The 27,734-nt window shown below is 34.3% G+C and overlaps 1 protein-coding gene across 1 annotated transcript; it reads right to left on the minus strand.

The window, feature by feature from the left end:
* Positions 1 to 13,342: 13,342 nt before the first annotated feature.
* LOC128238984 (uncharacterized) lies at positions 13,343 to 15,152 on the minus strand. The gene is made up of 4 exons (XM_052955374.1): positions 15,081 to 15,152; positions 14,699 to 14,895; positions 14,170 to 14,289; positions 13,343 to 13,919 (listed from the first exon to the last, which is right to left on the minus strand). The coding sequence occupies exons 3-4, from the start codon at positions 14,225 to 14,227 to the stop codon at positions 13,426 to 13,428; spliced, it is 552 nt and encodes a 183-aa protein (XP_052811334.1). The 5' UTR covers positions 14,228 to 14,289; positions 14,699 to 14,895; positions 15,081 to 15,152; the 3' UTR covers positions 13,343 to 13,425.
* Positions 15,153 to 27,734: the final 12,582 nt, after the last annotated feature.

The following is a 27,734-nucleotide window of genomic DNA, read 5'->3' on the forward strand; positions in this document are numbered from 1 at the left end:
CATGAAACAATGCCTGGTAAGATTTTCAAATCGGGTTTGTTTGCTTGACGTATTTATATGCTATACGTATCTTATTATACATACAGAAGGCAAACTAACCATGGTGTATGGACTTTTAATCACTATTTTTAAGAATATACTGATGAGGCTAGAGGCTGACTGATATTTTTATCAGCGTATTACTTACTACATACTTTGCATAAAATATGTTTTACACTCTTTGAAAATCCGATTAGAATAGCGAAAGAGAATTACAAAATTGTTTTTTACGTATAATAAATCAACCCATTTATGAATAATGGTGCCATATCTATCCATAGCATTACTAGATCTTTCTGATGAGAAAGAAATATTCTGTTGCCGCGGTAACGAAGTTCGCCGTCTCAATATCTTGGTGATTTTCCCGTTTGATTTAAGAATCTTTATAAGCAGCAATACAATTATTGGACGCAGTTTGTATTTGACATTTTTCTTCGATAACCCCGCTAGTTATTTATAGCGTATAAGAATTTGTACCTTACAATTCTTTACTTTCCTTTAGAACAATATTTGCTTTTGTTCCATTGCTTATGTATTTAACAAAATTAAAGGCATCTATGTCAGCAAGAATGAAGTAATCGTACTCTTGCACTATGTAACGGCACTTTACACCGAAGAAACAATTGCTTGATAGCTCGTTTACTCGTATTCTCTTTCATAGAAGTAAATAATATTGGGAATGCCGGGGTCTTTCGAACTATCATTTGTCAGGTTTTTTAGTGTAAAATAAAAGTAATGAAGTACAAATCATGTTGATGAATCCAAACCCATAAAGCCTGGCTTTGAATCTGGAAAACTCGAAAGAATCGTAATATGCAACATCATTACTACCACGTTTTTGCCAAGAAAAAACAAAATCCTTAAAAGGGGGTTTCATTGTAGCATACGTTCGCGTTAACGATGTTTCTTTTAGTTTATATTTATGTTATTTTGTGAGAAATTGACATAGGTTAAGTTTCAAGCTTCGCTCATTCCATTTTGGTTAAAGCAGATGTATTTTGTTGTTTATTCGTGTTGTTTGTCGTCGATCTTATAGTTCTAAACAGACTAGTAACTGAGTTTAATTTGACATTTACTTACTTTGCTAGATTGATTATATTTATCAAATATTGTATAAATATTGTTTAAAGATGCAAGATGAGTATGAATCTGCATAATAGGTCCGATTGAGCCTACAAACGGAGGCCACTTTGGCACAGTTTAATTGAACATCATGACTTTTTCTCAGAAGTGAATGTCTTCATAACGTGTTGGCAATGATTGAACACAGGTCATGTCAGAATTATAACCAGTTTCATAGATACAATAATTTAAGCAAAGCAACCAACAACATGATGACAAAACACAAAAGACAACATATCAACGAGAAACTAAAATGTGGAGAGAGTTGTCTGCTACCAACGCGCGATCCACAGCGTAACTAACCTTGGATCGGCAATAAGATGAAAAATACGCTTAGATGTTATCGTTTTAGCATACTCTGTCGAAATTGCTGCTTATAAGGGAATACTGTCTAGTAGAAAGTCGCAAAAATAAAGCTTGAGGGAAATGGTTGCGCCAAAAGATTCCAAACGTATCAAGGAAAATGAATGATATTGAAATATTCTGCAAGGAGCGCTCGACGTTGTTTATGGATATCCTTACACACATGGGATTTCCGAAGTTATAACGAAATTACCCTGATTTGATGAATGGAGAGTAGCTGAATATTGTATTGTATTTTTAAATGTCTTGCTGTAAAATTCATTTATATATTTTCTCAAATAATTGAAAAGCCCGTTGCACGAGCGACGTCAAAAAATATTTAAGAGTTTTATGAAAATGAGGAATTGATATTGTTTAAAAGTAACGTTGATAACTTTGGTTTGATTTTAATCGAAAGCATCATTTGGAACTACGACGTGTAGAGAATACGACAGACGAAAGGATATATCTGAGCCATCAGACATTGATTCTGTCACTCTACTCAGCAGTGTTCAAACTTTGTCAGACATAATTAGGTGGTTTTCCTAATATGGCCGGCTTACCATTTGTGTATTCCGATTATGTAATCATGCTGTCGTCTAATATGGTCGTGAAGCCTGATTTATATGTAGTATTAGTAAAACATCGGAGGAGATGGAAGAAGTGAAACCATTTATAAACTACAAGCTGAAAGACAGCCTCAAAAAAACGTAGTACCATCTTGTCCAATATTTTAGCTAGTGAGTTTGACTCTATATATGTAAATACAATATCTAAAAGAACATGACGGCTAAAGGTTCTTTGTAATTTAGTGCAAAACTGATTTATAAGAATACTTTTATATCAGCATATTACTAATCAGCCGCGCATCTCAGACAACCGAGAGAGAATGAACCTCTAAAGGAATTAATTTATCTCAATTTGATCGTAGCCACTAGTTTCATTGTTCGGGACATTCCGGCATTCGTTCACATGCCATACTGACTACTTTTTAGATGATTTACAATAATAGCGTTATTTAGGAAATACTGAAGCTTTTAATTGTTACAGAGTCTCCAATAAATCGCAATCCAAAGAAATGGTTCTTCATTATAAAGTTCTAGGTTGGACTTGCTGTTTTGTATGCAGTGATTAAAATATGGAATAGTAAAATGGTTTTAAATACCTTCTGGCAAGACCGAACGATGTTAGATGAAATACATGTGTATTTGACTGCTTTTGAATCCATTGCTCTGGTTGCCTATTTATTTATTGCAGGTATTTATAGTTGGTCATTGTACATTAGAAATACAGGGTAAACTAAATGACTAATAGTAAGTACATAGTTGTGTAAAATCGAGATGATTAAGAGCGGACTGTGCGAAGAGATCGTAAGGCAAAGTATTGTAAGTTTGATTGTCCTATGACATGTACGCCTTGAAACTATACATAGAAAAACTACTCTACTATCTATATTTATGAAATGAAATTTAAATATATCCTGGGCTGAAAGTGCAGCCTTACAGTTACATACATAAAAATACGTATGTTGTTGTTTACATTTCTGTCAGAATAAATACAAGCAAACAAAATGACCAAGAAGGGCGCTAGTGCGCTTCATGGAATTTGCTCGCGTGCCCTACCGCGTTCATACAGCATAAACGCAAGAAAATGACGTTCATCTTTAAATAGATCAACATGTATAGATAATTACGCCAAAAATAACGGTCATTGCCATCTCCAAATATTGTTGATGAGAAAAGATTAGTTTGTTGCCGCGGTAACGAAGTTGGCTGTGGCTAGAAGGGATGTTCCTTTTTGGCTTGGGAATCATTCAACGTGGAAATACAATTACATGTATTGGACAACATTTGTTGTCGACAGCTTAGATGCATGTATTTTACCAATTCTCGAGGCAAATCAAAACTCGATAAGGCAACACATATTAATAAAGAAACTATATCAGAAGTCTTGTCGTGTGCCCCTTAACAGGGTAAATTTTTCGACTACTGTGCTTGTTTCTGTACTCAATCGTCTTTAACTTCGGTTAATTTTCTTTTCTTACGTCTACAGTTTCGTCCAATAAAATGGCCGACTACAAAGATAATACTCTTCAGCGTGGTGTCGTGAAAGCCTGGGCGAATTGCTGTGCTGACGATGAACATCATGAGCTCATTGTCTAATTAATGAATACAGCATGTTTCAGTACAGGCAACGAGGGTTCCAACGACAATAAATATCATGACAAGACTCTTTTCTTCAAGCTTTATAGAAAAAATGCTTCTGTTCATTTCAAAAACAATATCTTATATATATTTTTTGGTTATGTCGAGTAAATAAATTCAACGACCTAATTTAAATAACTAAATATTTTAAACTCCAGTTTTAATACTACAAAGATAAACTTGACATTTTTGTCTTCAGGTAGTATTTAGGCTGATTGTTCGTTTAATTTCAGGTGATATTACGACCAACATATGTTTGAGTGTATGCCAATGACGAACGCATTACACAACATGCCTTCAATGTTGTTAATAGGACTACACACCTTAACCACCGGAAGACATCGGTGCAGGAGGTGTGCGTCGAGCATGTATGCATAAGATACCTCATAAGCCATGTTTTGTGCGCTTTAATCGTCGTCCGTTACCAAAAATCTAGATTTAACTCTAAAGTGCCGTGGCTTTTTTACTTTTAACTGCTATTTGGCACAAATGGGGAGTTACATTTTAAAGTCCAAAGCAAGTTCTGTTTACGATCTTATTTTGTTTGTTCTTTCAAAAACAAACACTTAATGCTGTTACACAATATATGCAGTCCAAAATATAAGCATCAAATATATTGTATAACAGCGATAACGCTAACGGTTGCTGGACTGTGGTAAAAACACTTCCGAGCACAGACAAATTTCAAGTTACAATAAAATTCATTTAAAAAATCAGATTTCTGGTACTGACCAGTCATGCATATTGTTTTGGGTGGGCTGTTAAACTTAAAGTCAAACTGACCAATAGAAGTACGAAACATACTTATTCAAATTGGCTGAAAATTCAGCTTACTTCTCTATTGTTAAAATCGAAACAAAGAGACGCAGAAGGACACAGTTGAATATTTCAAACTTCAAATGTAAAACAACCATATATATATATCAATAATTTGTAAATAAAGAAACGCTAAAATAATGAAACTGTTATCAAAGAATAACTGTTTTAAAAAGTATAGTAAACACATGGATAACATAACCCACCATTTTAAAAGTAGGACGTGACTTGTAATGCGTAAATTAGATAGAAAAATCTTTGTTAACGCGAATTCCTACGAACCAGGATTCCATTTGCAATATCAAATGTAACAGCTGTACATGAGACATCAGAACAAAACACAATGGGAATGAATCAGCAATTGGCGGAATTCATCTTTTTTTGATTGCAGCAACAACTTATATTTTTTGAGACGATCGTGTGGATGTTCTTGTTCTTGGCCTTGCCAATGAAATCTTTTGATTTTGATAGGATTTTCAAGTTGTGAACTCGTATGGTAGACATTATCTTTATATATAAGTATTTACTAAGAGTAACAAGGGAAATGAACGATTTGTTGGCAAATAAAAAATACCATATATTGTCTTTCATTTTATAAGCGTGAACTCAGGGCAAAGCATTGGAAATATATTTAGTGTTCTTGTTTTTTGAAGACATTAATACCCTAGATAAATACAAGGTATTCAATGAAATTGAAATATTGTCTTGTAGACGTACATTATAGTAAAAAGGAAAAACAAGCATAAAATGTACTAAACATTATGGTACCTTCCATTGTCTGCTTTAAGGTTGTGAGAACATAGTCGTTATCTCGATAATGCAATTTTATATTTATAATTTATATTTAAATCAAGATACTTTTCAAATTCAAAATCTAACATGAATTGTGTGTACTAGTTTAACTTCGGTTGTGAATGAATGGTGTCAGTCCAATGTTTTACATATTGATCATAAAGGCGTTTTCTTATTGCTACTAAGCAAATATCAGTAATATGATCCGTAAACCAAACAGAGTAGTATCAAACGTGTTTTGATACCCTTATAATAGTTTAACACAAGCACGATAAGAGTGGTACAAAATATGTACCTATGTTATGGTTGTGAACTTTGGGGAATTAATTATTATGCTGAATTAGAAATGTGTCAAAAGTAAACTTGTAAACAGTTAATGAGAGCTTAGCAATATGAAGATAATTACATTGTTTTAGGTTAATATGCTGGAATCCCAAATTATTTCGGACTCATAAAACATATATGAAAATGTATCCGTCCCAGAAATATGTGAATTTGGTAACCCATACTACTTGTTGACCCCATACTATTTTGGTGACCCCATAATATTTTGGTGACCCCATAAAGGTTTGGTGACCCCATACTATTTTGGTGACCCCGTAATATTTTGGTGACCCCATAATATTTTGGCACAATATGGAAGTTTCTTTGACTTTCAAAAATGCGCTATTTTTCGTTTACGTACGATTTCAGTTGAAAAAGAAAGCAAATAAACAAATTGTAATGACATGATGTAAATTCGCTAATTTCCTTTACATATTAAGTCATAGTAATCGACTCGGATATATCTTTCTAATGATACCAGCATCGAATTTGGTCTCCGGACACCAAAATATATTATAACGTTTAATGGGACGGAGCTATCAGATAATTAGGTAAGGTGTGGTTTGGGTTCCTTCATTACTTACTCAACCATACTGGGTTCAGCGGTTTTTTGGAGAACCAAATAAATAAATACCATTCACTGTTTATAAAACATTAAGTAAAAGAGGCATTAATCAAGATGTGGTAGAGAGATGGTGGGTCTCATTAAATCAAACTTTAAGATAAAACTAACAACTCGATGAATTCAGATTTCTAGGTGAACAACACACAAATCACTGATGTTACCACACACAAATATGTATGCGTCACACTGTCAAGACCGTGCTGATAGTATGGTCTCGTTTAGTCCGTTAAGACGAATGCCTAGCAGGCGGTCTTTTAAATCTGTACTTCTGTGATGATTTTAGCTTTTGGTATTATCAGTGTAATGTAATCACATCACGATTTAATATAATGGATTTAGTCAATTTACACAAAAGTAATTTGGGACGCATTTTGCTTAAAGGGGTATTGATTTCCTGAATGAAAAAATGAGGTTTTTATTCCACTAAAAGTACTTTTAACGCTTGCGTTTAAACGGACTGTGTAAGAAAGACTTTTGTTGATGAAAACTATTGAAAATGGCATAAGAATGACTACCTGATTATACAACATGAAATAACTAGATCACATAGAATACTTTGACTGTATATGTGGCTTCTTGGATGTATTTAAGATAAACAACAAAGCCCCCTGAACATATATTAATTTCTGAACCTGCATATATCTATTAGAATACTAATCGTAAAAAAGGACCTTTATTCTTGCACTTCTTGAATATGTGGACGTTATCCGGGATAATATAACGTAAGCCGATGAAGCAGACCTTAAATAAGTTACAATACGAAGCTGCAGTGATTATTTCTGATGCGACTCGACTTGTGTCAATCGACTATTTACATAGTTAAACTGCTCTCGGGTTTCTTAAAGACAAAGGTCCTAAACGTAAAATCAGTGATTTATATAACAACTCCAACCTAACAAAACCTTGAATACATCGTTTGTTAGATCCTGAAAACCTTAACATAGCTAGTATGTCCCTGATTTTTGTCCTTTTTGTCCTTTATTTTTTCAGTCACCACCTGGGATGCCCATTCTGAGGAAACTCAGTTTTCTACGTCTTTGCCAGCCTTTAAAAATAATGAGAAAAAAAGAAATAGAACGCCCCTATTTCGATGGCGATCGAGCGTCGGGTTTTCTATAATGTAGTAGAAAAACATTATTTCCAATATTCTGAAATAGTGGACTAAAACAACCATTCCTAGTGTTCAAATGCTAAACTAAAGAATAGTTTTTATTTAAGTGCATTAATGTTTCAGTTATACTGCATTAATTTTATATAAAAAGAATCAGATCCGTACGATAATACAATAGCAATTGTTTGTAAATCATTATTTATTAGATGTCGGTTAATGTTGTTTTCTCAAGCTAACGTCCCACATTAATTCTTAAACAAACGCTGGTCCTCAAACACAGTCCGCTGACCCTAAGATGTAAACACATTTCATACAATCAGATAGTAGCCATAAGCAGACTGTTGACCATCCTCCATATGCATTTGACAGTTGCTTCTGGTCGTTTGAAAATATTTATACTTCGGAATTGACCTCAAATTGCGGTTGACATTTCGCAAGCTTGTTTCCTAATCACATGATAATCTAATGTCATCGTGTGATGTATCAATTGGATGTATCAACCTCACAGGACGATTATTAATAGGTCTAACTTGCTATAGCCACCAAACGGACTAGTCAATAAGAGCTTCTATTATATATAATTGAGCTTATCCCAACCTTCCTTACTCAGCAACTGGCGTTTGACCTGCGCTGAAGTCCATTGATCCACGATAATATCAAGAACAGTACAATTTCACTAAAGGGGCAGGACCTTAATTATGAAATTCCACTGGACATCCTAAAACGACGCTTGAGCAATTAACTGTTCCTGTAATCGTCAGAATGTCCACTCGGCACATGCCGGTAATCAAGCTCTATAATAATAATCGCTATGGTTCCTCTTACAACATAAGTGGCTAGATCATTCATCTAATTCATAGAAATTTACTATTAATATTCGAGAGAGACGTTATAGTTTACACTAAATTGTATTAGCTGGAATAAAAGTTATTTTAGTTACCATGGCACTGTATCATCTTATTATTTTTTCGTTTTCTGACCATATTGGCTACGAGTCGTACCATAAATCATTCACAATCATTCCATTGGGTATGAAATTCTGCTTTGAGGAACAGATAATTCAAAACTAAATATGGAAATACTCAACATAAAAGCATAGGAACATTCTATAATTTAATACTGCAGTTCCAAATAAAACCCTACAGTCTGTCAAAGAGACCCCATTAAATCATAATCCTTCAACTGTCTACGACAGTATTATGTCCTTCTATCAATGATTTAAATGCCATCCAAAACAATAATCATCGATTTGCCTGTCTGGTTTTGCATTGCTTCTATTATTACTTTATTTTTACACATAAATAGCTGAGTTGGATGAAATAATGTGTTTGTCTGATTGCATCATGAAACTGTTACTCAAGTTATATATGTGTTTGCATTTGGTGGTCGTTAACTATTAAAAGTTCACCTACCATTGGTGTAAGTAACGTAAGGTTAACTGTTAAAAGTTCACCTACCATTGGTGTAAGTAACGTAAGGTATACTGTTAAAAGTTCACCTACCATTGGTGTAAGTAACGTAAGGTTGACTGTTAAAAGTTCACCTACCATTGGTGTAAGTAACGTAAGGTTAACTGTTAAAAGTTCACCTACCATTGGTGTAAGTAACGTAAGGTTGACTGTTAAAAGTTCACCTACCATTGGTGTAAGTAACGTAAGGTTAACTGTTAAAAGTTCACCTACCATTGGTGTAAGTAACGTAAGGTTAACTATTAAAAGTTCACCTACCATTGGTGTAAGTAACGTAAGGTTAACTGTTTTCAAAGGACCAAGTCACAAAATATATAACAAGTCACAAGTTCAAGTCTTGATAAATACATATTTCCTATCTTCCGTGTGTTTTTAAAGCTTTGCAATTTGACGGAATAAGGTTTAAAGGGAACTTAGCGCTTGCATTCAGAAATGCAGCAGGAAAAAGAAGAGTTTTATGTGCAATTATGAATAATGGCTTTCTGATGTTTGGCTTCCGTGATAGGAGATAATTTGTTTATTTGGAAACAGTAAATAAGTTCTAGTCACCAGTGTCAATATCTTACTTCTTCAAACATATTTCCCCAATAAGTTACCAATCATTTTTCTTATTAAATAGTCTGGAACATTATTGCCACAAACACATATTCATATTGTTGAAATACTTTTCCGTTTAAATGCAAACAAACTTTAAAGAATTCTCTGATTGAATTTTTCTTCAAATCCTAAAAAAACGAAAGTGTGATCTATGTTTTCTGTTTAGTGTTCATCGTAAAGACTGATTTTATAAATACATATATATATATATATAAATATATACGCACACCTTTGGGATTGGTGTAATACAGACATTATCGTCAATCGCTCCAAACCGGCCAGTATTTTGTGCGCTGCATTATTGATGTACGTGACTGAGTGGACTCAAAGATTGGGACATAGCTCCATGCTCTATGATAATGATTATGCAAGCTTGAGTTTCAGTGGATCACCTTAGTCAGTTATTACAAAACAAACATGGTGAATTTTGATGGAAGACATCAAAGACGCGGTTGATAGGTTAAGATGCGAATCTATTTTTATCACAATTTGAATAAAGATAAACATGAATCTAAACGTTATATTAAGAGATTGAAATAAGGTGAAATGTGGATCATATTCCATACATGTATGGTCGATGTCCGGTGCGAGCTCGCCTAATGTCTGCCTATTTCAGTCTTATCAGCATTTCACTGTTATATAAGGTAGATGCAGTGAATATGATAACAAGGTGAGTAACTATGCATATGCATTTTAAAAATGGCATGCTCGAGTTGTCGTCGTTTAAGGCCTAAACGAATATATGTCTGTCTCCTGTAACATGCCGAAAAAAGGATGGGTCGGTAGGTAGGGATTTTTTTGAATGTCAGAATGATCCAATATTCATGTTTATTTCAGGTAAATTATTTTAAAAAGAATTCATTGTGATATATTGATTCAATCTTTCTGCCACTACTAAGCTAAAACTGCTAGCTTGACAGCCATTGTACATGTATTTCAGTTGTAGAATGCATCATTTTGAAGGGCAAGCCATGAGTTCGACTCCCAGCGGTGGCAACATTATGTGCAATTTTGAGCATTGTCAGTATGTTTACCAGGGAAGCAGTTCATCTTTACACTTTGCAAATATAACCCAGTGAAAGAGTTAATCAAATAACATTTAGACAATTTATTTTGGGCAAATGTTTTAAACAAAACTTTCAAAATGCATACATTTTGTAATAATAAAACATGATATTATTGCACAAACTATTTTAAGATTTTAAGACTGTGTAATAAAATCAAGTTGTATTACAATTAAATGTACATGACAACTATTATAAAATAAAATGCTGTTACAACAAGAACAGGCAAGAATCTCCACAAAACATATATAAATCAATACTTCGAATGATAAATGACTAGAATCAATGACTAAATCATTTAACTCTTAAACATTTAGCGCTGTCAGAATTGTACCGATCTTTGGGACCAGTGTAGACCCATGGCCTATGTTTAAATAGACTAGAATCAGTATCAAAAAAGCTTAGACTGACTAATAAAACATTAATACCATTTCCTTTTTTAAACAGTAAAAAAGCAAAACTAGTACACGAACAGTACCTTAAATAGTTTCCACAACTTATTTTTTTTAACAATTTCCAGTGTTTTAAAAGATCTGCTGTATTAGATCCACTGTTTATTCTGTAAAAATCTTAAGCACAATGAAAATAATCAATATAACTTTCAATAGAATACCTTTTTTTTTCCTTTTCTGGACTTGACTGGACTACAATGGTTAAAAATTCCTAGAGACAGAACTTGGAACAATATGTTCTGACTCTGACGAACATATTATTTAGTTAATGGATCTTCGTTATGTAATCCAGTGCATCCTTGTCAAATTCCAATATGCACCAGCGATTGTTTAGTTGCAACGACATCTTTCTTACTTTAACTTTCAGTTTCGCTTTCAGGTTTATCTTTTTTCCGGAAGTAAACAAAAACATTCAACGTTCCTATTGCCAATATTGCAACATCGTATTTTTCTGTTTTGTTATAGAACTAAACTAAAACACTGACAACGATCTACGCAGTTCTCCTTTCACTATCATTAAAATTGACAGGAAGTTTCCCGCGATTTTCAGACCATGTAGTACGAAAAATGTTTATTTTTCTGTTAACTCATTCAAAACTTATAAGAATATTTTTTAATTAACCGGAGATATAATAAAACAACTTAAAATAAATGAACAAAATATATCTTAGCGTTGTTATTTTTCAAAACCATCGCACTTAGCGAAAAAGCGGAAGGTATCCGTTAATTTGCATAATAGACGGAGTTAATATTACGTCATTGAGTTTGAGTGCTCCTAATTGACATGGTTACCGATCAGATTCCAGATCGATAATCACTTGTCACTTCGGGTGTTAATTGCTCTTGCGGGTTAACAAACATTCAGATACTGCATTGAGGCTCCTTTCAGAAGATACCGACACTCACACCGAAATATCCCGGGTCAAAACTGACGCATACTACAAATGTATGATGCGTCGATTTCGGGTCATTTATGATATATGATTTCTGTGCGTCAAAACCCGGGAGCTCGGGTCAATTGAAAGCCCTGCAGTTTAATGTCACAGCCATTAAAGTTTTTGCCATTGTTTCAACTTGTCAAACCGGAAACGTTTGTAACTCTGCAACGATTTGGACACTACTAAATTATTTAAATTATCGTTGTCATCACAGGCCAGAGATCGCTAAAAATATGACTTCGAATTTTGGGGCATAAACAATTGCGGTCGGCGGTAAAAAAATACGGTCGGTCGGGTTACAGAAAACAGACATATTCTTTTAGGCCTAAGTTACGCTTAGAACTATTCTTGTATCCTGGCCTTAAAAAGGATCCATTGTGTATGGTTAGTAGTCTCATTTGAATTGCGCTGTATCTGGATTTTAATGGCACGAATCTAAGTCGTGTAAACCTGGCAATACCACCTCGAAAACAAAAGAACACGAGTGTAGATTATACACTTTCACTACTGTGGCCGTTTTTCACGTATTTTTACGTTAAATTATTGTTTCATATTTACCAAATCAGTTACAATAAAGTGGGAGGCATTCGGTAGGCATTCACCAGTAGAATTTACGTACAAAGTACAATTTCTGCAATATTTTTCAGGGTGTTTTATGAACGAGTTAACGAGGCGTTTACGGTATGTGGAAACGCAACTTACTCTTCGTGTTCTTTATATTTTACATTCGTCATGCTTCGATAGATTTGTAATATGCACAGCTGACAAATACCACAAGCAGACCATACATAATTATATCGAATTAAATGCCTTACCACAGCTGAGTTGAACCTAAATGCAGTTGTCCATGTACCTGCAGGTACGCAATGTATAATTTGATTTAAATAAGTATGTAATTTTACAGGTTCAGTTTTGAATACGTGTCAGTTTGTCTTAACAATGAGATCATAAATTTAAAAAATAATAAGTTCAAGCTGAAATAAACATTCACGTGTCTTTCGTAATTTCATTGAATGATATTAGTCATAAATTTTCTTTTGCAGTAGCTCAATTATTCACCTCAGGTAACGGCCGCAATAAACCAAATAAACCATATAATAATGGAGCCTATTGTGCACCTTTATAATGTAAAACTTGGTGACTTGGGAGTGCTCACTACAGCCTAAACCATAACAAATGTCTCATGTGATTCGGCACATTACACATGGGCCCTTAAATGTTTGAATTATGAACCATGGTAACCCTTGTATCTCTTTGATATACTACTGTGTCTTCCGCTCTGTTGTATCTTCCGCACAACAAAAGTACCCCCAATGGAAATGAATTAAGAGTTCTTTCATGGGTTATATAGGAAAGCAATTTACGTTTCTTAATAACATACATACCAAACATGTATCAAATGTATGGACTACAACGAGATTTAGAGGTTATAATGTGCAACATGATGTCCTTTTTCATAGTTTTTATTTTTTTCAAGAAAAAAACAATACATACAAGCACTACAGTACGGTTTAATGGTTACAGTGTAGTTTATACGTGAACGTAGATAGCCAGATAATCGGCGCGCTCGAACTGACTTCTCTCCCAAACATCAGCAGAGTTCATGTCAGAGTAGACGAACTGTGGGTAACGGACGTGTTTGTCCATCGCACAAACCCCTTTCTCCTCAACTACGGCAAAGTGGCCAACGTCGCCAGCACACCCAGCATACTTCTGATTGATAAAGAACCTCCGCAGCACCCGGCCGTCGTCCGTACCAATGACCGAGAAGAAATTGAATGTAGCGGACGGTGTGAGATCAGACCAGGAGGATTCCAGGATTTTGGTCTTATCAAACCAGCTCGTAATCGTGCTACCGACGCCGTTAAAAACAATGTACGCCGTCTCAATGTTGTCTTTGTAAAGTGCAAATTTCACGTGCTTGATCTTTAAAGATGTCCAGCTATGATCAAGATTTGCTTCCCGGAAATGGGTAGTGTAGGATCTGGCCATGTCCAATGGTTTCGTTGTAGATGTGCCTGTCCCTGTGAGGGAAAGTCGTGACACGTTGTGTAATATGACGTTTTTTTAATTAATTAATCACCATTGAATCATAGATCCTAACAAATTTTAATGTCACCAAAAATGAAAAACACTAGAAAAAAACATGTAAAAATCCACACGTATCTACTTAAACTCATTTTCAATAAAAAAGTGTTTTTTTCTGCTATCAAATACTATTCATTATCTCGCTGCATGATATGTCGCTTAAAACAGTACAGTTGTGATTCTAACCTTTTGTCCATGCCTCGTACACAGTCTGTCCGTTCCCTGCAGAGGCACGGAACACCATTTCCCAGCCGTCCCTTTCCAGATATGGCACCGTCAGGGGGTCCTCTCCATGGGGGGTTCGGACTGTTAAAATTGATTAAGTGTTTTACTAGCAAAAAAACCCATCATGGTCATCATGTTCGATCTATTCACTGTTTGATTTAAACACAGTAACTTTTCAAGGTATTCTTAGTGGTGTAGTATCATGCAAAATGAAAGCAGACAACAAGAAATAATGCAATATCGAATAACTGATTTAACGAACTTTCGTTGCGCTCTTTGAGATATTTTATTACAGAATTCCTTCGCTATGTAAGAGCTCATTGAAAGAAACGACCGGTAATTAACAAAAGCCATCATCAATCCAAAATGCTTGAAAACCATCGACCGAAGACTCTAGGAGACAGCCAGCAAGGTGAGTTAGTTCATCACAAGTCTTAGTATCATTGTAACTAGTGATATACGTTAACATATGATGATGAATTATTCCTACTAGGGCTTAGTTAGCGTCGCACGTCGGTTGTATTTGTTCTGGAGAGATTGCAGTGTATTGTTTGTCTCCTGCAGACGGGCCTCCAATGCAACCAACTTCGTCAGAAGTGCAGTCTGATCGCCTTTGGGGTTCGGCTCTTGTGCCACAGCTAAGCACAACACAACACTCATAGCGATATAAACCCCGATAATTGCCATCTACAAACAAAAACATATTATTAACACTTTGCATGCAAGATCACATAAATCAAGTTCAATAGTATGTACCTGATGTTGCTTGAATTTACCCATCGTTTTGTGGAATTAATTTAATAAAAATAGCATTATATCAAAGCAAGTAAGGACAAAGTTAAAACAAATATCACTTAAACATTTCAACTTACGTTTAATCCTTCTACGTTCTAGTGCGTATGGTATGTTGATGGAGAAGAAATACTAATATAAGTTCATACTCATAAATGGCCCTATATATAATGGACTACATCCGGTTTATGAGATGTTGTTGATGAATAAAAGTGGTTATGGAACACAGAAAGTACAATAACAAACAAGCTTCTTAGAAATAAAAACACGCACCTTGATTTACTCTTATTACAATGTACGGTAAACAGTAAATAGCCATAAAACATGTGAACCATATAGGACACTGTCGCTGGTATCATTTGTCATTGTTAATTTTAATGCTAAACGGATTTAGAGTGCTTTTTTTAATATTAGTTTTTTCTTCTAGATATGCAACTCTATCATTTTAATTGAAAATTCGTAGTAGACACGATGATTTGTTTACAGGTAACACGATATATTATAAATAAGACTCGACATTTAACGACAATTTTGTAGCGTATATAGGTGCAGACGAATTAGAGGATGATAAATTGATAAATGATCAAATATAAAAGGAAGGAAATATAGACGCCTTGACAAATATTTTTCCGATCTTTCTTTGTAAAACATGTCAGAAATACTTTGAAAATACATGTAGGTCATATCTTCAGAATTTTTATAATACTCATTCTAATTAGAAGGATTGGTAGAATACCGGCGGAAATTATTATTATTATTATTATTATTATTATTATTATTATTATTATTATTATTATTATTATTATTATTATTATAAAAATTGCAGCTTTTAATGATAAGAAGGATTGTGAATATGAGTGTACACAATCCAATAATTAAGAAATATAAAATACCACTGAGGGTCATATGACATTATAAGGACCGGCCAGTCAGCCACCGTATGATGAAAGAGCGGAAACAAAAGAAAATTGTCGAAAACTGACATAATCTTGGTATCGATGTGTGCAATGCATTGAAACTTACTTACTGAAGTACCACATAGTTATTAATAATTTTTTCGCAGTGTTTTCGTATTTTTCAAATTAAAAAAAGATTACTGGCTATGTCTACCTAGTAGAATTCATTCCTTATGCGTGATTGGCTAGTCTATGTTATCACGTGATATTACCAAGCTAGGTTATAGCTTAATTATATCACTCGTAGAGAGAAAGCCTGCGTTGCTCATTGGATACAACGCTAAACTGCAGTTTTGGGCGACACCGGTTCGAACCCGGTCTTTGACACCATTATGTTTTTTTTTTTAATTTTGATATTCTTTTTTACAATTCTGATATCAACGAGAAAAACATTTTATTTAATAATTGTCCTGAGACTCTTTACAGAAAAAAACATTTTTTGGTGCCAATCTGGTGTACAGTCCCTTTAAAAAGGAATTTGTGTACGGCTGATCCGTAATATCCTTAAATCTTTCTCACACAAGATAGGAAAGAAGAACATATGTTGCTCTTTCAATGACATTAGGCATATGAATGCATTGATAGGGGGCGATTCAGTTATTAGTTTATCAAACTTGGTGTTGATGGACACATTTTTGTCCTTGCTGTGGTATATGTATAGTGATGTGAAAATGGGTTTAGTATATTGGTTCGATGTCAGATTTCTTTGACAGTAAAAATGTCTTTTTTACAATAGGAAATCACATCCTCTATTTGTTTTGCTATCTCCTCCTCATTGATTCTGAACTTCATTGACAATTGATGCAATTTTCGCGGAGCCATACAGGGATCTTAATGATGAGAAACAGAGTAGAAATTAGGAAGTGAAAATTATCATTTAATTATCCGGTTTCGCGGACCTTAGTATTCTTTTGTTATGGATGTATTCGTTCCCATGTTTAAAGATAGTGATAGGTACATATAGCAGGTTTGCGGGCTAACATGGATACACATCACCCTTGCTTTTGTATCATAAAGTAAAGGAAATGGTAAAGATATCAATTTACATTCTTTGCTTAAAAATAACAAATATAGAAATATATAATAAATAAACTTTATGTTTATAACAATATTTCTAGACAAGTTTGGAAATGTACATTGTATAATTCAAACGATATATAAGATCAAGCCTTTTAAGACAAAGCACTCAAATTTATAAAATCACCGTTAAAGACATCATTCCGTACAAGTTCTGTTCAAATCATTTTATTACGCTTTTGTTTTCCATGTTTATAAATAAAATAATGCAAAATAAGTCATGTTTATTCATGTGTGCAATATTTGTTTTTGTTTAGTGTTTATAAAGATAAGCTATTCATTAAAACTCTTACATCTACAACTGCAATTAATCATACTTACGAGTAATGAAAGTGTCTACTCTATCAAGGGCATTCACTTTAAGAGATATCGTTATTTAATTTACGTCATGCTAACGCAATAATTATTAAAGTAAAAATCATGGCCCGTAGCCTCGCTGACAGGCAGCTGCCTCGGTTAAAAGATTCCAAAGCCATAAAAAAAGAAATATAAAGATAAATATTTATATTCGCCTAGTTCTTAAAATATATAAAATTTTACGTTCATATTGTTTAATACGCAATGAGTTATGACGTCCTTTTTCAATATGGCGCTCCAATTTGATTAGCGCGACGCCATTAACCAATGATATACGGCATTACAAAAGCTATTCTTTCATTCAAGCAAATATTGTCGGTGACATTTATTTTAAGAGCAGATACTCACTTGCAGAAGATACTGATAATTTTTAATCGTCCGGTTAGCGAAGTAGTTAGCGCACTCGCTTCTCACCTAGGCGACCCGAATTCGATTCTACGCTTGGCGCATGGGAGTTGGGTTTGTGGTTACCAAGCCGGATAAGTGGATTTTATCCGGGTTCTCCGATTTCCCCCACAACACCACACTCTCGTATAAAATTATGTCAACGAGAGTGATAAATATAATGTTGTAATAACTTGTTTCACAATCGTTGTAAAATAAATATGTTTAAAACCTAAATATTTTAATAAAAATGAATATTTGTATGTAAATATAAATATTGATCCCGCTTCTTGGTAATTTGCTTGCTTGCCCTTCTGCGTTCATACAGTATTATTGCACGAAAAAATGCAACCAATCCTTTAATAAAAATGCAGGAAGTATTCCTTAACAGACTAGCTTCTAAATGATTAGTACATAATGGTTAGTACATTATTATACTGCTTAATGTATTTAATGCCTCTTGGAGAAAAGGACACAAACATATGTTGAGCCACTATTTGTTTTTACTGAACCAAACTCATGCTTCGATTGTACTTGGGCAAAAGCCGTTTGCATGCATGCGGCCATATTTTGCTCAAGGTTTTGTTATGTTACATTTTTTAGTTTAATTTTATCCTCATTTATCACTGTACAAAGCCTCTGTGGCGTTTACAATTAGGGAATGTCGTTGGTGACTTTTTGTACAGGATACGACAACAGGATACATTTAAATGTTTCAATGAGTGTGTTTTGAATTTTAAGAGTTTTGGAGTTAAAGTTTAATAATAGTTTTATGTTTTAAAACATAGTTATGCTGGTTTAAATAGCGTTAACAAGGAATCATCAGACGACACATTTGCAGTAGATGTAACAGAATGTCAACACAAGAGACAAAAGCAGGTGCTCGATATACAAAACAAGTTAACTCATTCCGTGCATGCCATTTATCAATGAACAGAGCTGTCGATAGATCGTTAAATCCCAACAATACCAAAATGAAAGCAATGGAGGCGTTGAAAAGCTATAGGCGCGACAAGAGTTATTTTCCTTTATTTTACAGATCTATTTACATACTATGAATTTTAAATAAAACAAATGAGAGGCCTCAAACGGTATGGTTACAACAGTCCGATAAGTGCCTGTCATTACCTAAGAAAAGGTGATATATTTTTTAAATACAGTAAGCAATGTGATAAACCTCTCCACTAGAATATACGAACATTGCTTTCAACTCGCAACTTTATATTTAGTGTTTTGTAAATTAAGTGAAATCCGATATTTGATGAGGCCGTTTTTTGTTCTATTTATAGTAAATTTAACCATAAGTATACATAAGTATTGCCATATCGCGTTGTTTACGTCTCACAAGGGCTACTATATCCAGTGTATGGTGGTCCATCGTGATATTGTATTCATATAATTTCAGTTGATATTATCAACTGCCTGAGTTGAATATGATAATGAAAACTTCGTCACATTTTGTAAGTGTAGCGAAGAAAGATGCCCGTATGCACTTGACTATTGAGTGTACTGGAATATACCTCTTAACCATATTTATGAAAAGTCATTTCATAAGCAATAGTTTAGTGTATTTAGGCGTAAATGGGCGATAAATCACTTCAGGAATGACTGCATCTTTGTCCCGATGATGGAGAATGCATTACGATGGATATCATGGTTGCAAGTTTGTACAAGTGGATGATGTATATATACTTTGTAAGTCAATACATTTTTCCGTACTGTAGTATTGCTTTCAAACCTTGCATCATTCATTCATAGCTTACTACTTGCAACATCAATTGACAGATTGTTAGTGAATTTCTCTTATTGTTTGCAGAATTTACATACCAATATTCTTTACATCTTTCGTAACGATATAACACACAATTTTTACAATAAACACCACACAACATATTATTGCACATTACAGACAGTACTAACACAAAGGTCATGTTCAGTATTGACGTAATTTTAATTGATGTTAATCTCATTACGCAATCACCTCTTCAATGCTTTGCGTCATCAAAATCGTTCTTGACACCTTCTTGACCAGTCCCCGAATCCCTCAGTGATTTCAGTAAGTGGATATATTAGTGCATCTCAACATCTCAATATTGTCAAAGCTACACTATTTATATGACGCTCGGCTATGTTAAACCAATGACATGCTTTACCTAGCGAACAAGATCCAACATGATGGAATCTATGATAGGTATATAAAGACGAAGTTTGGTGGTGGAAATAAGTGAACTTCTTTTTGGCAAAAATACTGTTAAATGAAGCAGATTGTTTTCAAGGAAATATAAAGGTAAAATGAGTGTTACGTTTGGCCTTATTTCATATATCTGTAAATACTTACGAGGAACACCTTTTATTATATCCTCAATGACTTTATGGCATGCTTTAGTCTTCCAACAAAATATTGCCGAAAATATACGGTTAAGTTGTTTTGCAGTCTGAAGTTTTCTTGTGGAAAACAAGAAGTTCAAATTTTCAAGACTTCCTGTTGTTTGGAATACTACACCCAGCAATTCCGACGACTCTCATTATTTATGGCGCTTTTAATTCAGTTCGTCGCGCAGACTTTGGTGTACACCCTGTACACATGGTAATTTTAGCTGTAACAAATGTTAAACAACCTACCTGGAAGACTTGACGCACATTTCGACGGAATGTCCCCATACAAATAATCTGAGAATTATATTTATAAATGATTTGCGAAACGAATTCATAGCTGAAATACTAGTCCTCCGTGGCATTGATTTTTGGTATCTACCTTGAGCCCAATTATCACCAGAACATTGCTGAGATGATATTTTTTAATTGTTGCTCACAACTTTATTGTCAAAAGCAAACGCACGTATTATGAAAATGACTAAGGTACTTTGACTTTTCTGCTATAGTAATGAATCTGAAAGTGAATGCGTAAACTTTTCAACGATTTCTTAAAATACCGTCTGTATTCATATTGCACGGAATGTTTTCTTAGTCTGTTTAGAAAAGCACATGCTACAAGCGTTTAATGTTTTGTTTTTCTTCTTTTAACTAAAACGGTCATACTTTGTTGTAACTCATACGAACAATGTCAAATGATTTAATTCTTTTCTTGTGCATGTGCATCACACTACATATTTTAACCCTTTAGGGACTTTCCATGATAATGTGCATACTTTACATTGAACATTTAAAGACAATGTGGTAGGTTCGCCCTTAATTGGAAATTCATTCACATCATGAAACATAATTTATAGTTACATCGTTATATTTCAAAAAATATTCTTTTAAAATAAATTGACACGATACGGACACGCTGGGAGTTGATAACGATTCATCTAACAAATTTAGCCATTACAGTAAAACATAGATTATTTAAGAAATCTACGAAAAAAAAAGACTTTCTAATTATAAAATAGACTCCTGTCAACAACCTTCAATATTCGCCCCGCAAACTTTCTCGAACCAGCCCTCTATATGCTACTACTGCTGCTGTTGCTGATGCTGCTGCTGCTGCTGCTGCGGATATTACTGTCTCCGCCGCCACCAGCACCACTTGCTGCTGCTGATCCTCCTCATACTAAAACTTATTATCATTTTTGTTATTGATGTTGTTACCATTATTATTATTTTTTATTTTATTTTTATAAAAAACAATTATTACAATTTAATTATCAAATTTATCAAACAGCAATGTCATCGATAAAATCTGTGAAAAATGTGATTATCTTGTTTACCACCATTTTGGTCAATCATATATGTCACAGTTTAAAACTGTGACGAAAAGAATCCTATTTTTCCCAGACATGTGAAGAATATGATCTGGGAATAATGCACTAGTCAATTGTAACCACGGCTCCCCTCGGTACAGGGGTATACCGGGGATAGCCGGGGAAATGGGCCGTGTTTTTACCTTCCAAGTGGCCCCGCAGTGCCAAGTGAATGCGGTGGTTTTATCTTCGAGCCAAAAATTGTTGGGAATGGGACTTTACTCGGGCTTGGCTGGACCGAAAGTCAAAGTCCTCGCTATTCCTGGGGGCCGTGGTTACAATTGACTGGTGCATAATAAGGTCCTACAAAGCTCCTTAATTTTCTACTCAAAGTCCCGTGTAAAAATTATTCGACAAATTGCGTACCGAATAACCTTAATAGTTTCATTGTACCACTCTATTTAGTCCAGAGTACTACTCAAAACCCCCACGAAAAACCCCTACCCAAAGTGGGAGATTCAGAGAATTTCGGTGTAAATATGATATTGCCAAACCTTCAATGTACTTCAGGAATTAGACTTCTAACTGTCAAAACTAGTTCTCTGATAGTAATTACAGTGTTTTTTTGTTGTTATGTTTTTCTCTTTTTCAACTGAAATCGGAAGTGAAATGATTACTTTTATTATATTTAAGGCCACACAAACTGGTTAATGAGGGTTCACCATTCACCTGTATTTGTCTTAAATGTATACGTTTGTACATAATGATTGTTTTGGGCCGATGGCCATGATCAAATAAATGATTTGAATTGCATTTAATTGATGTGTGCCGAAAATAAAATAATTTATTTTTCGCAATGAAAGTATTGTAAAAGAAGTGTTAGAATATATGAAAATATATGACAATAGTACAGAAATAACATCATGATAAGGTATGTTTCATTGTTTGTTTTTCCTTTATGATTTAAAATGATATTCTATTTGGAAATGTGGATGAGATCTCGGCAAATGGGTAGATTTAATTTAACACCGGTTTAACATGAAGGTCGGCAAGAGAAAGGTGAGCAGTGTCACGGCTATTTAACGACTTTGCCGGAGATGGACTTAAGGTTACGCTTCTGTGGTGGCCGTGTCAGTCCTGACATTTTGTCATTTTAAATCTAATAGTATGTTTATGTATGTCTATGTTAATATCTGTTTATGTATGTACGAAAATACGCGCGACCCCAGCTCATATACGCACGTCATACACAATGCACATGCGTGTTCAAATCCCCTTACAATCACTTCGCAATATGTGCTTGGTCTGAGGGCCAGGTGTGGAACTTTAGGTAATGGCCATCATGTGTATATGGACAATTTCTACACATCTCCAGAACTGTTTGATGAACTTGAGGCACATGGCACCTACTCTTGTGGAACATTACGGCCGAACAGACACGGTGTGCCGAAAGCTGTCCAGCAAAAGCGTAAGCTTGCCGAGTATGAGTGCGTCTACCGCAAGAATGGTGCCACTACAGCATTGAGATTCCACGAGAAGCGAGATGTCACTATGCTGACAAATATTCATCCCCCACAAATGAGTGTGTTGTGGAAGACCAGGTATGGGACTCGTGAGCATGTGAAGAAGCCTACATGTATTGTTGAGTACTGTAAGCACATGGGCGGGGTAGATTTGTTTGGCCAGTACCACCAGAACAATTACATGGCCCGCAAACAAAGAAGTGGTGGCGCAAACTCTTTTTTCATATTATAAACATTTATTTGGTGAATTCATTCAGACTGTATGAGAAGTTTACCATAAACCAGCCAAAGAAGGACCATGAGAGCTTCCGCCAGTCAGTCTTCGAATCCTTGATTGAAGAAGGCGGTGGTCCCAGAGGACAATCGGTCAGACGCGGGCGCCCTGTCCTTGGTGAGAAGCCTTCACGATTGACAGGAAGACACTTCTCTGACTTCATCCCTGCTAAAGCTGGGGCAAAGAGAGCCAAGCCCCTCAGAGACTGTGTGGCTTGTAATGTCAAGGTAGAGAACAGGGTTGGTTTCAAGCGACAACAGACATCTTTCTGGTGCCCTGACTGTAAAGTGGCATTGTGCAATCCACGCTGCTTTTAAGTGTATCATTCCGTTCAGGACTATAAGAATGTTCTGATTCAGTGACTTTGTTTGGCAATAACGAATGAAAAAAAGATGTGTACAAGGTGTGACTGTGAATGGAAATCTGAACAGTAGAACTGTGTATAAATGTTTTTGTATGTATTGAAAATTTTGAAGGTATAATATGCCATTTGTGTAACATTGTTTACATTATTTATTTATTTACGTAAATATTTATTTATTTATGTAATTAGTTTGTTATATACTTGTAAAAGAGCATTTGAATCTATTAGAACTTCTAAAAAACTGAATGCAGTGATTTGTGTTATGCCTTAAATTTCGGCAAAATTTTTAAGCTCACATGTAATTAGTTTAATTGTAATTTCATACAGTAAGTAATGAATTTTTACCAAAATGTTGTTCTGTACTGTTATACATTGTTTATTTAATGTATTTTTAAACATTTTAGTGAAAAATAAATGTGAATAGTGTATTTGTTATTATTTACTTACCTTGATTACAATAATCTTACCTGTACAGGTGCAAATTGTTATCAAGTAAGAACTATCATTGAAAAGTTCAAACATTGAGGATGTATTTGCATATCACTTTTATGTGTCTAGCACATATAATAAAGGATTTACATACATTCTTGTAACTAAGGTATCCAGCTTTTGTTTTAGCTCAATTAATCCAGCAGAGACAGATTATCAGTATATCATATATATAGCGGCTTAAGTGTTAAAACGTGACAAAATCGGCAAGGTATGCATACATGTAACAACAAAGGCAAATAAGCTTCTTTAAGTAAGTAACTGCATATTCTGCGCAGGCTATTCTTATAAACAGTTGAAATGTAATATCAATAATTTTTATGTCAGTATAAATGTTCGTTAATGTTTAAGAGCTCTGTAAGCAGTCTGGATGCCATTCATCGCAAGTAGCGTGGCAATTTGGGTACACTGGTGGAATTAAAAGTCCTCTTCTTGCTTTATCTTTTTCAGATTTTAAGTCACACGTAAGGATGTGTCGGAGTCAAGCCCTAATACAACCATTTAAGGGCGTGGGCAAAATTTATAAGCTCAGCACCACCAATAACAAGCACAACAACAACAACAACAACAATGGCGACAACAACAACGACAACAGCAACAATAACAACAACATCACCAACGTAAATGTTTAAAAAATGTTAATGCTATCTCAACGTTGTGTTTGATCATATCAACCCATTTCCCCCGTACCAAACACTTTAAAATGGTGAAGTTTCGCATAACAGGGATATAAAAACATATCTCTTCAATTTGTTAAAATTTATATAGTGACAGTTACTTATTCTTTTACAGTGTACTGCTAGAATACAATCGTTTCTTTCTGTGATGGACTGAACACCGAAAAAAGGAATACTATTAAATATGACAAAAATATAAATATATTTTGTTAACGTCACGTCATTACTAAAATAGCACCATTAAGTGTTCATCAGGCTAACTGCGACCTAACTATTGTAACCGCATAACTCTTATAAGATGTCGACCTGAAAACTCTATTTTTGAAGAAATTTTCGATGTAACCGATGTAACCAGTTGTAACCAATGTAACAGCGTAACCCGCTATTTCAGATAGAAAAAACACTTTTTCAAACTTTTCAAAAACTTTGCTGTAACTCATTGTAACTAATGTAACTGCATAACTCTGATCATATGTCGACCTTAAAACTCGATTTTTGATGTTAAACTTTCAATATTTTCAATGTAACCGATGTAACCGGTTGTAACCAATGTAACCGCGTAACCCACTATTTGAGATAGAAAAAAAACAACACTGTATCAAACTTTTCAAAAACTTTGCTGTAACTCATTGTAACTAATGCAACCGCATAACTCTAATCATATGTTGACCTCGATTGTTTATGAAAATTTTCGATGTAACCGATGTAACCAGTTGTAACCAATGTAACCGCGTAACTCTCGATTTCAGATAGAAAAAAAACATTTTCAAACTTTTCAAAAACTGTGCTGTAACTCATTGTAACTAATGTAACCGTATAACTCTAATGATATGTCGACCTGAAAACTCGATTTTTGATGAAATTTTTCGATGTAACCTATGTAACCAGTTGTAACCAATGTTACCGAGTAACCCAATAATAGAAAAAAACAACACTTTTTCAAACTTTTCAAAAACTGTGCTGTAAGTTATTGTAACTAATGTAATTGCATAACTCTGATCATATGTCGACCTGAAAACTCGATTTCTGATGTTGAACTCTGCAAATTTTTGATGTAACCGGTTGTAACCAATGTAACCGCGTAACCCGATATTTCATATAGAAAAAAAAACTTTTTCAAATTTTTCAAAAACTTTGCTGTATTTCATTGTAACTAATGTAACCGTATAACTATGATCATATGTCGTCCAGAAAACTCGAAACTCTGATCATATGTCGACCTGAAAACTAGATTTTTTGTGGTTGAACTTTGACTTTGTTTTCATTGTATATAATATGTTCTATTTATTTGCCTGTAACTCATGTAACTATAACGTGAGAAGGGTAACAAAATTCGAAGCTCTCATTTTGGGGCCGATCTTGGGCGCTACGTGCGTGTTAGTAGATCATGAACATATTCATACGTTTATGTAATTCAAAAGCGTTTGTGTTTTATTTTATCTTTAGTCTTTTAGAATACCTAAGTCGTTTTTATTTACTTATTGATTGGACAGCATGTACACATGATTTTACATGTACTTATGAATATTATGTACATAATTGATGTTCGCTTAAACTGAATTACATTCTTTATAAAGATATTAAACTTATTTTATGTCTTTTGGTACGCGACTTATTTCTAACATACTAGCATACACGTTCATACTCGGACATCATAACAAAATTCATACACAGCATGAAACATAATTTATAGTTACATCGTTCATAAAACTAATTAAAGTAGATCAAAGACCAGCGGCTTGAATAGAGAGAGATAGGCAGGAAAAATGCATGTTTATTTAAAGTATAAAGCAATCCCCACACCCAAGGACTGCAGTATGGCAAACCTGAGCGAGTACCTTTAAAGCTTAAAGAGTACTCGCTCATGCGTTTGGACCAAAAATCAGTTTCCCCGGTAATACATCTGAAAATACTTATTTTATCATTTTTACCGCAGAAAAATACAGTCATAGTAAAAAATAGTAGTTTGGTTTAAGTGGGATGCAACCCATGTCGGTAAATGTTACAAAGTATAGTCGCCTAAACCACGAGGCCAACGGGACTTTTACTTAAGTTGTAGATATGTTGACCTCGTAGCAATATATTGATTACATCGCGTGATATTGTCAGTCAATCAATCACACAACAACAAAGCTGAAATTAAGTGATTATAAGCGTTGTTAATGCTAATAAAAATTGATTTCTTTAAAGACAGTATTTGAGCAAGCATCAACATTTGTTGAAGGGTTCCAGATTTTAACACTCCTACTGATTTATCATACAAAAAGTGCGTTTTACAAAAAAAACTTCATACAAAAAAGTGCGTTTTACAAAAAACTTCATACAAAATGTCCATTTTACAACAATCATACAAAAAAGTGCATTTTACAAAAAAAATTCATACAAAAAAGTGCGTTTTACAAAAACTTGATACAAAAAGTCCATTTTACAACAATCATACAAAAAAGTCCATTTTACAAGAAACTTCATACCAAAAGTGAATTTTACAAAAACATCATACAAAAAAAGTGCATTTTACAAAAACTTTATACAATAAGTGCATTTTTACAAAAATATAAGCGAGTACCTTTAAGGTCCTATGTAACATAACCCGGGTAACATCTGTTAACATTGGGTAACATCGACATATATCGCCACTCGCCCTAACAGATCATGACGAACATCGGACGCATTCGGCTCGGAAGTATTGTATCGGATGCTGTTTGTTTTTGGTTACGGGAGGTATTTCTCCGATATTCATTGGACATTAACGGAATTTCTGCACCATAGTTTTTGAAAACACGATTATATTTTTCAAAAATATTCTTTTGAAATAAATTGACACGATACGGACACGCTGGGAGTTGATTACGATCCATCTAACAAACTTAGCGAATACATTAAAAAATAGATTATTTGAGAAATCTACGAAAAAAAATATTCTAATTTTAAAATAAACTCCTGTCAACAA

This window comes from Mya arenaria, chromosome 6 (genome assembly GCF_026914265.1).
Source record: "Mya arenaria isolate MELC-2E11 chromosome 6, ASM2691426v1".
In the NCBI taxonomy this organism is placed as follows: domain Eukaryota; kingdom Metazoa; phylum Mollusca; class Bivalvia; order Myida; family Myidae; genus Mya; species Mya arenaria.